The 10,966-nt window shown below is 27.1% G+C and overlaps 2 protein-coding genes across 2 annotated transcripts in view; both read left to right on the forward strand.

Annotated features, from left to right (window-relative positions):
- Nucleotides 1-957: 957 nt before the first annotated feature.
- Nucleotides 958-6,232, forward strand: LOC108745643 (protein transport protein Sec24C). Its single transcript, XM_018481932.1, has 15 exons — nucleotides 958-1,034; nucleotides 1,546-2,229; nucleotides 2,314-2,430; nucleotides 2,510-2,689; nucleotides 2,777-2,972; nucleotides 3,053-3,168; nucleotides 3,368-3,778; nucleotides 3,965-4,091; nucleotides 4,160-4,320; nucleotides 4,458-4,637; nucleotides 4,794-4,995; nucleotides 5,076-5,270; nucleotides 5,352-5,543; nucleotides 5,824-6,014; nucleotides 6,089-6,232. The coding sequence occupies exons 2-15, from the start codon at nucleotides 1,546-1,548 to the stop codon at nucleotides 6,230-6,232; spliced, it is 3,096 nt and encodes a 1,031-aa protein (XP_018337434.1). The 5' UTR covers nucleotides 958-1,034.
- A 2,206-nt stretch (nucleotides 6,233-8,438) lies between these two features.
- Nucleotides 8,439-10,966, forward strand: part of LOC108745461 (heparan-alpha-glucosaminide N-acetyltransferase) — a 6,693-nt gene continuing 4,165 nt past the window's right edge. The window contains exons 1-3 of the mRNA XM_018481624.1: nucleotides 8,439-8,853; nucleotides 9,266-9,393; nucleotides 10,415-10,530. Coding sequence (XP_018337126.1) covers nucleotides 8,734-8,853; nucleotides 9,266-9,393; nucleotides 10,415-10,530 — 364 coding nt within the window. The 5' untranslated portion in view covers nucleotides 8,439-8,733. The remainder of the gene's footprint in view (nucleotides 8,854-9,265; nucleotides 9,394-10,414; nucleotides 10,531-10,966) is intronic.

Below are 10,966 nucleotides of genomic sequence, written 5' to 3' on the forward strand. Positions count from 1 at the left end.
ATAATTATTTATGCTATTATGTATTATGCATATTTAGTTTAAATAATTTAAGTTTCTTTTAAATTTTATTAATATTTTAGTCTTGATAAAATAATTTTTGCATAATAAACGACGAAATATCGCGTTTATTTGTATTCTTTATACATTGCAATATTTATGGAAACATTTTCTCATGTGATTTAATGTTGCTATATAAACTATATAGATTTTTTCAATTTTTATTTCTTTATTGTTATGTAAAAGAAGATCTAATTTTAAATTATTGTATTCAGATAACATGTAACAAAGATATAAGTAATTAAAAATATATTATGAAGATTTAAAATTATAATTGTCTGTGAGAGAAATTAATGTCTTTCCAAAATCTATCGGATTTATATTAAAGATAAGTTTTAAATATCATTCCGAGGCATTTTTTATTTTTTTACATTGAGTGAGAAAGTTTCTAATAATTTACTAGAAATATTAGATTTATCAAATATTAGATAGAATCTGATAGAATATATGCAGAGCTCTCTGAAATATGCATCGAGACATCGTACCGTGTGTCGTATAGTCGGTTAAAATTAAGTAAAATTAATCTAAATTGAAAGAGAATAAATTTGAAAGAATACAGAAAAATCTTTTATCATAGAGATTCAAATATCGCCCGCGTTATTTCTACATTAGACATCAGAAACAGTCTAAATTTGCTTTTATTAATAATTATTATAATTTAAACGAATACGTTTGAAGTATACAGATAATTTATTAAATCTGAAAAAAATTATACTATTATTTACACGTTAAATATACCGTGTGTTTATTTTTTTTTATATCTAATTTTAATGGTCCAAATTGTAGCATGACGTGTCTTGTCAGCGTGTTTAAACGCATGCGCAATGCCGCCTTACGTGGCATCGGCAGCAGTCACATCCAGTGGACAGTTACATCGAGTTCCATTCGCGTACATTTCTTGTACATTTCGTGTGTAAACATTTTCCGCAATATTAGAATTGTTATGATTCAGTTTAAAACATATTTTACGATATAACGTACGTATATCGTATATTTAAGATAATTGTATGCAAAGTTTATTGGTGTTTTCACATGTAATAATTTTGGGGTTTAAGACGTCGCATATGCATTTATTTATTTCTATTCGCTATTATTTAATGTCTTTTGTATTTTACGTTCTACTTAAATGAGAGTTTACGTTACGCGTATGCATAGAACATGTTCACATTTTATATCTATATTATAAAATAAATATGACATTTTTGTTCATGTAGGTTACCTTTCACTTTTTGAATATGTTAAATTTTTATTTTATTTTATTTATTTCAACTGTCTTGTCATATCTTGTCTATGTTATATATATTTTATACATTAACAATTATGGATAATAATAAAACTTGTAATATTGTTGTATTATATTAGTATTTTTTTTCTAACTTTTTTTGTACTATTCTTATATAAATGAGATATCTATATCATAGCATATCATAATTAATACATTTTCCATATACTTAGAGTTTATATCTGTAATAAATTTTGTTATGACAGATGCAGCATATTCCAGAAGTAGGAAGGCAGCATCCGTATGCTGCGTCTATGCCTCCAATAAACAATCAACAAAACTTTTTAAAGCAGCCGATTGTAGGAGAACAGAATTTATCAAATTCACAAATGCATTCTCCGTTACTGTCGACACCACCTGGGGATCGCTCTCAAATAATGAGTCCTCCAGTAACAGGTATTCCTGGTTCTCAAATACCTTCACGCTTACCTACAGGACCTCCTCTTGGACATGGGCAAGCTTCTATGAGTTATCAAGCTCATGGAACTAATCTTCCAAATGCTAGCCTACAGTCTGGAATAGCACCATATAATTCTGCACCACCATTACCACCACAAGTTGTAGCACCCCCAACAGATCCAGCGTCTGATTCATCACAATTTGCTCCTCTTTCAACAATGGGACATTCTATAGCAAGTCCTCCAGGATCCAATTATTCTCAAGCTCGACAAAAGCAATATTTACCAACTATGCCTCCAATGCCGGGTCAACCTACAGCAAATCCTGTAGGACCAGGTTTAATACAGTCTGGACAAAGACAATATGGCTCTACTATGCCTCCATTACCAGGGCAAAATTTATCCAGTCCTTTAGGAATGAATCGTGCATCACCTGGTATCACTTCAGGCTTTCAACCAACGTATCAACAACCAGGATATCCTAACCAAATGGTATATATTTAAAAAATTTGCTATTTTAAAAATTAATTAAGACCTTTTATATAGAAAAAAATGACAACTATTTTTCTTTTGTAGGATATGTATAATAATCAAAGAAATCTATATCAAAGTACACCAAATGCTACAGGATATCAACCAGGATTGCAACCTCAACATACTAGACGGCTTGATCCAGAACAAATGCCGAGTCCAGTATGAATTTCATTTTTTCAACATATTTTATATATGCTAATATTATTTATTATCTCAAATCAAACTATCTTCAATCCAGATTCAAGTAATACAAGATGATCAAAGTATAAGACGTGGAGTATTTATAACGAATCAGAAAGGTCTGGCACCACCTTTGGTGACGACAAATTTTGTAACTCAAGATCAAGGAAATGCTTCTCCCAGATACATCAGATCCACTATGTATAATGTACCCACTACTGCTGATCTTATAAAGCAGGTATATTGGAGTAGAGTGAACAAAGAATCAGTTCGTTATTTAGTTATTTTGTTTCACATTTTTTTGATACATTTGTATCTTACACAGACTAATATTCCTTTTGGACTTGTAATAAGTCCAATGGCTCGGATTGTGAAAGGAGAATTTGAACCACCAATTGTAGATATGGGTGAAATTGGACCAGTACGTTGCGTACGTTGTAAAGCTTACATGTGTCCGTTTATGCAATTTATTGATGCTGGCCGAAGATTTCAATGCATGTTTTGTAAAGCAACTACAGAAGGTAACAATTAATTAAGAATTATTTTGCATTCACAGTTAGTTTTTGCATTAAATATTTATATCTATGTTTTCTATGTTTAGTTCCAAATGATTATTTCCAACACTTGGACCACACAGGTCAACGCTTGGATCGTTATGAGAGACCTGAATTAACGTTGGGTACATTTGAATATATAGCCACAAAAGATTATTGCAGGGTAAATTAATATATTTAATCATTCAATAAAATTATTTTTAAATTTTACAACAATATATTAGTAAATAATTAAATTCAATATTTTAGAAAGTTATAAAGCAAAATAAAAATTGAAATTATTTATCTAAATCATTAAAATTATAAATTTATATGTATATAATTTATTAATGTTGATTTCCATACATTTATTCTTTTTGCAGGATAACATTTTTCCAAAATCACCAGCCATTGTGTTCATAATTGATGTATCCTACAATACAGTTAAATCGGGATTAGTGAACTTATTATGTACAAAGATGAAATCTGTAATAAAAAATTTACCTATTGATGATGGACAAACCAAAAGCAACATGAAAGTTGGCTTTATAACATATAATAATACTGTGCATTTTTATAACATCAATCCTTGTCTTGCTCAACCACAAATGATGGTTGTTGGAGATATTCAAGATGTATTTATGCCACTGTTAGATGGATTTTTATGCGACATTGAGGAGAGTGAGACAGTTATTGACAGCCTTATGACACAGATTCCTCAAATGTTCGCAGACACTCGAGAGACAGAAACGATTCTTGCTCCTGCCATACAAGCTGGACTAGAAGCATTAAAGGTACTTAAACTAACAGTGCAATTATATGTATAATCTGGAAAGAAAATTAAACAAAAAGTTTGTAGATAAATTTTTTCTCGTCAGTGATCAAGTATAAGTTAATAAATTCATTCAGTGGAGTTCAGTAAAAATATACATAATTTTATATTGATTATTATTATAAAACATACATAATTATGATTTCAGGCATCGGAACGTGCAGGTAAATTATTAATATTCCATTCTTCTTTACCAATTGCCGAAGCACCTGGGAAACTGAAAAACCGTGATGATCGTAAAGTACTTGGAACAGATAAAGAAAAAACGGTATTAGGTATGTATTTGACAGCATTTAGAGTAATGATGATTTGTAACTTTTGTAAACCATTTTGTTTTTTACAGCTCCGCAGAACAATGTCTATAATAATTTGGGCCAGGAATGTGTCGGTGCAGGTTGTAGTGTAGATTTATTTATCTTTAATAATTCATATGTAGATATAGCAACAATTGGTCAAATTTGTCGTCTTACTGGAGGAGAGATTTATAAGTACACTTATTTCCAGGTAAGCTGTAGTTCAATAAAAATGTATATCAATATTTATCAAATTTATTAAAAGATTCTATGTAAAATATATTTTTAATATGCTTTGCTTTATGAAACAAAATATTCAGAAATATAGTCTAGGAATTTCTATTCCAGGCTGATATCGATGGTGAAAGAGTAATTTCAGATATTATTAATAACATTAGTAGACCAATTGCTTTTGATGCTGTTATGCGGGTACGTACATCAACAGGTGTTAGAGCAACCGATTTCTATGGACATTACTTTATGTCTAATACAACGGACATGGAATTAGGCAGTATAGACTGCGATAAGGTATATTAGTTATCTCATAATTAGTTAATTATTGTAATTTTAGAATTATATTGTGTGCTACAACAGTATAAAACAAACATAATTATTTGTTAGTATTTATCTGCTTTAATTTTATTTTATTTTATTACCTAATTTTTTAAAATTTTTATTTTTAAGGCTATTGGAATAGAAATTAAACATGACGACAAATTAACGGAAGAAGAAGGTGTGTATATTCAAGTGGCTTTGCTGTATACTTCTTGCAGTGGTATAAGAAGATTGCGAATCATAAACTTGAGCTTGAAAACTTCATCTCAAATGGTCGATTTGTATCGCGCATGCGATTTGGATGCCATAATAAATTACTTTTCAAAGCAAAGTAAGAAAATTAAAAGTGTCATATGATTATAAAAATAATATTTATTTAAATAATAACATGTGATTGTGATTACTTTTTAGGTGTTTTTAAATTATTGGAATCTACTCCAAAAACGGTGAAAGATAACTTGATTGCACGATGCGCAAACATATTGGCTGTATATCGAAAGCATTGTGCAACACCATCCAGTGCTGGGCAATTAATCTTGCCAGAATGTATGAAATTACTTCCACTTTATGTAAACTGTTTATTAAAAAGCGATGCATTATCAGGAGGTAAAAATGTATTCTATATGGACATATATTCAGCTACTATATTTATTTATCATTGTATTTATTTTTTTATTTTTGTTTTAGGAGCTGATATGGCCATTGATGATAAATCTTATGTAATGCAAGCAGTTGCAACAATGCCTATTCCTCTATCAGTTGCATATACTTATCCTAGATTACTTCCTTTACATAACGTTGATCCTCAAGATACGGAACTGCCTCCAATGTTACGTTGTTCTATCGATAAATTTACAGATGATGGCGCTTATTTACTCGGTAAAATTACATAGAACATTGACATACATACTTAATCAAAAATATTGACTTTTTAAACAATATAAAATTATAAATAACATAATTTAACAAAATCTATTTTTAAATAAAAAGAATATAATTATTTTCTACAGTATCTTTTTATACACAATTTTGGTTTTCAAAATACTATCATACCGTACTACTCTAATATTTCAAAAACTTGTGATTGCTACATCTTTATTTTTGAAATATGACAAACAATATTAATATTATTTCATATATTTTACGTTTTATTTTGCAGAAAATACGATCCATATGTTCTTATGGTTAGGTATGGCACTTTCTTCTCAATGGGTACAGAGTGTCTTCGGCGTACCTTCGGTGGTTCAAGTCGATACAGATCGTGCGCTGCCGATCTTGGACAATCCTTTAAATAATAGAATCACGAACATTATCAATCGAATACGCGCCGAGAGACATCATTGTGTAAAAGTAAATAACTTACTTAATATAATGCATAAATAGATTATACTAGATCATGAAATAATTCTATTTCTTTGTTACAGTTAACGATAGTGAGACAACGTGAAAAATTGGAAATGGTTCTACGCCATTTCTTAGTTGAAGATAGGGGAAATGATGGAAATCCTAGTTACGTTGATTTCCTATGTCACATGCACAAAGAAATAAGAACACTTCTTAGTCAATAAATAATTTTTTAAGTACTCACAGCTAGAGCTTGTATTCGAACTCTGGCTATTTTGCATCGATAATTTGTTATCTCATTGCCTAAAGAAATTCAAGCAAGGCTTTGTACTCGATCATTGTATTTTTGTGTGCATTCAAACTTGCATTAAGTGTATGTTACACAGGCAACATACACACGCACATGAAATGGTTTATATTTACTATTTTAAATAGAAAAAAATTGAAGCTATACATTTTATGGTTATGATTAAGCACATATAATGGTACTTTTCCTGTGCATGGTAATATGGTTAACACAAACATTCTACATATAAAAATATTAAAATAAAAATAAGGTAAAAAATTAATAAGGTATTAAAAAATCAATAGTTATCTCCTATCTCCGCATTGAAAGTATTGCTATTACATTATGTGTGCTTTGACACTATAAAACATTTCAATTTTTTTTCTATTTAAAATAATAAAGATATGCAAGGTGCCCTAGTGAACCATCATGTATATGTACGTATATTACGCGCGCGTACGTACGTGTGTATGTGTGTTGTGTGAGGGGGAGAGGTAATGTGTTTGTAAATTTGAAAGAGAGATTGAAAAGAACAAATGTATTCTTTTCTTAGCAAATATAATAATACATAATTATTTTCTCTCGAAAGGAAAAATAATTTACAATTACATATTTTATAAAGTAATGTCACAAAATAAATTATATATATATATCAGTAAATTATAATCACAAAAATTAATGTTTATATATTTTTTTATTTTATGTACCTTGATAGATATTTAAATAATCGTTAGAATGACTGTTAATGTAGCATTATTCAAAACTTTTGATAGAAGAAAATACGTTTGATAATTAAGTTTTCATTTATCAAAATAGAATTGAAAAAACTTAAAAACTTTGAAATGAATACATATGTGCTTTTCGTCAATATTTATTTTAAACTTGTTAACACTTTAAACAGACATGCATACACAGACTGGCAAACATATTCAAAAGAACACAATTGATCATTCCGACAGATATCGATACGTATGAAGAAATATAGCATGTTACATCTTTCAGACGTACAAAAAAACACATAAGTATCTATAAAATTGTATTACTTTATACTTTAGATCATTAATGTTATTACGTTAATAAAGTATATTAAACTATAAACTTATATGTCAATTAATATTTGTGTTAATTTTGTTAATAATATCAGAATTAAATATTATACATTAATATTATTTAAGATGACCCAGATAACCAAACGTAATTAATCACATCGAGCAAACTAATTCGCTGAGTTGTTGAATAGTTATTGTCTGATTGTCGTCATTATATCAAGTATCTTATCGTACTAAGCAGCATGAATGATCATACAAATATTTAGTTACTGGAATTTTAAAAACAAGCGGTCAGAAATTAGTATGGCATGTTACCAGCAATGTGACGGCAACATGACGACAACTAATGATTTGTTGGTGCGTCACTAGTATTTTTATGACAATGTGACGGCAACAACAGAGTGATTATGACACTGTATTTATGAAAAGTTGAATCTTTGTTTCTAATTATAAATTAAATGGATAAAAGTAAGTGACATAAATTGTAATTACTAAAACGAAATAGATGAAAGAAAAAATAATTTATAGTGATTGGATAATAAATTGTCGAAATAATATTATACCCAAAAAAAATTTTTTAATAATTACATAGTATTTGTGTTTCAATCATTTTGACTTTATTTATGTATTATATACACAAAACACACACAATAAGTAGCATCGTTATAAGATGCAAGATTTATATATCAAATAATTATATTTTAAAAAATTAAATTCTTTAAAAATAATTGTATATTGTACATATATGCGCGAACACGCACATATGCGAAAACAGGAATTGATTTAATCTTCCATAACAATTTGCATAAATACCTAAACTAACATAATTTTAATATATCTTTTAATATATTAAAAAATTTAGTAAGAAACATGCAATATATTGTACAAGCTGTCCCTAAAATAAATGGACGAATTCGAAGAAAACGAAGAAAACTTATATTCTTTAATTATTTTATAATTGATTTGTCTTCAATACATTTCCTCACTTTTGCTAAAAGGATACGCTCATATGCAACAGTGTTAGTGATTAATGTAGGTCTTCACTTTCACTCTTCATTCGTGTTTAGCACTTGATGTAATCGCAATTCTGATATTTTGCGATATTATTACGAAAAGTCATTCTGTTACCTCAGTCAGGCGTTGTTACTCGCTTGTATTATCGTGTAAACTTGAGCTTCATCAATTATTACATAGATATAAGGAAAAATACCGATCTCGTAAGATTTTCAATAGTGTAACATTTATTTGAAATCATTCATATTGTGAAGGAAACAGATGTCACGAGGAATTTTGATATTACATATGTCAATCGTCTAAACATGTTTCTGTCAATTAAAAATACATCTTATCGCAATTTAAATACAGTCTTATTTTAGTAAAGATACTAATAATGGAGAAATTTAATTGCTCTTATGATCGTGTAAAGTTTGACGAAGCCTGCGTAAATGTGATATCTGACAATGGAAACTTTAACAAGTGGCTGTATTCGCTCTCTATGGATTGTTTATTAGTAAGTACAATTATAATATTTTATATGTATAATTTTTAAAATACAATTTATCTAATGTAGTAGGTAATCGTATTATTTCGTGATTGATATTAAATTTTTAATAGTAATTTATAACAGTAATAAAATCATAAAAGATAAAAAGAAAAATTTAAGCAGTTCTTATTAATACATTACGATTCGTGATATACTGAAAAATTTTATAGAATTTCATTCAATTCAGCAATATTTCATCAAAATACTAATCTAAAATAAAATTGTCAAAGAAAAAGCACAGTAGACCAATTGATAAATAATTTTTAATATTAAATAGATTTCGTGTGTAACACAAATTCCATCTTTTTGGACAGAATATAAGTTTGTAGACGCATAATAACTGATATATTTTTAACTTTTCGTTATATTTTTTTTTTAGTGTCCGTATAAACGAATAGCGCAGATTTCAAACAATGTCAGTCTAAAATTCAGTACGATCGAAACATTAAAGTGGAGAATATTAAACAATAATGGAAGTGAGGAATATGTATCTTCTAAAATTACAAGGTAAACTTATTATGTAAATTAATTATTTATTTAATTACTTGTTTTAATTATTTAAGTCAGTTATTTAAATTAATATTTATTTTATATATACTGCGTTTTTTCCGAATGAATTTTGTAATTTTTTATTAATAAAAAACGTACATACATATATATACATACGCAATTCTCTGATGAGAATTTTTCTTAGAATTCTTTATATAATTTTACAAAAGTCGTACAATTTTACAATAATTTTATAATTCTTTAGAAAATTTTAAAATGTTTGTATGAATTAGAAAAATTTTAAAAGGGACTTATAAAATCTAAAGAAGTTCAAAAAGTGTTTCTCAGAAATTTTTATAAATTTCAAAGAAGAAAAATTATTATATAAGACATTTTTTAAATAAAAAATATACCTTTATATTATATGACAATATTTAAAATATACACATATATATGTTATGTGCCGTTTTAACTTTAACATATTACTCCAGATAAAAATTTAGAGTTGTTTCTCATTTAAAAGATAAAAGTTTTAGATAGTTCAGTTTTAAAAACAAAATATTATGCGTTAAATTTTTTAGCACATGCAATTTTTGGTTAATGATTTCAACATTATTAGCATCGTTTTAGATGCAATGTCATAATTTTGTCGTATTTTGATTTTTCTAATCGTTCCACATTTAAAAATATTTCAATTCAATTGTAAAAAATGTCATAGTTTATGAAATATTTTGTATTTTATTCTGACATTATATATTTTCCAGTGAAATAACTCGTAAAATATTTAATTTTCAATGAAATTCACATGAGTTCACATTAATACTATTATATACAGTAAATACATAATAAAATTTATATTATACAATAAATCAATATTAAGAGAAAATAATAAATTTAAAAAGGTTGTTTATATAACGTATTATATCCAATTATTATGAGTTAAACCCTTGTATTTAAGTTGTTTTTATAAATATGTTTATTCTGCCAATGCATTGTTTTATCTTATTTTAATTAATATTTTTTTAATTTTATCTTTTAGCAATATTGTTTGCGAACTGACGCCGCATTTAGGGCAATATGGTTTATATGAATTGGCAGTACAAAATAACAATTGTAATTTTAAAACTATAAAAAATCCAACATATCCATACACGGGTATGTATCTAAACATTTCTGAGTCTGGCTAAATCTTAAGATGATTATAGAAATGTCATATGACATTAAGAAGTATACATTTTGAACATATAAATATAAGATATCAATTGATAAACGTATCTTATACTTGTGGAATTATCATTTTGTTTGTTTATTGGACTTGATAACTGGCATAAAAATATTATCTGATATCAAGATATCAATAATATTAAAAAATTATTGAATATAGAATTATAATGATCACTTAAAGAATCGATTAAGATTATAATAAGATATTATAATTCTAAATTTTAAATGTATTTTTATTCTATAATAATTAACAAGAATACAAAAAATTGTGACATGCTGTTTTACTTTAAAATATTAATGTTCTTACATTATATATCGTTTTTCAAATATAAATTTTGAAACATAAAAATAATTTGAAAAAAATTAT

Source organism: Trachymyrmex septentrionalis, unplaced genomic scaffold (assembly GCF_001594115.1).
Source record: "Trachymyrmex septentrionalis isolate Tsep2-gDNA-1 unplaced genomic scaffold, Tsep1.0 scaffold14, whole genome shotgun sequence".
In the NCBI taxonomy this organism is placed as follows: domain Eukaryota; kingdom Metazoa; phylum Arthropoda; class Insecta; order Hymenoptera; family Formicidae; genus Trachymyrmex; species Trachymyrmex septentrionalis.

What these genes read in the sequence shown, in the direction of transcription:
- LOC108745643 (XM_018481932.1), top strand. Translation starts at nt 1,546, where the DNA reads ATGCAGCATATTCCAGAAGTAGGAAGGCAGCATCCGTATGCTGCGTCT. An exon ending in CTGGACTAGAAGCATTAAAG is followed by an intron (nt 3,779 to 3,964) that starts GTACTTAAACTA and finishes TTATGATTTCAG; the next exon opens with GCATCGGAACGTGCAGGTAA. An exon ending in TGATGGCGCTTATTTACTCG is followed by an intron (nt 5,544 to 5,823) that starts GTAAAATTACAT and finishes TTTATTTTGCAG; the next exon opens with AAAATACGATCCATATGTTC.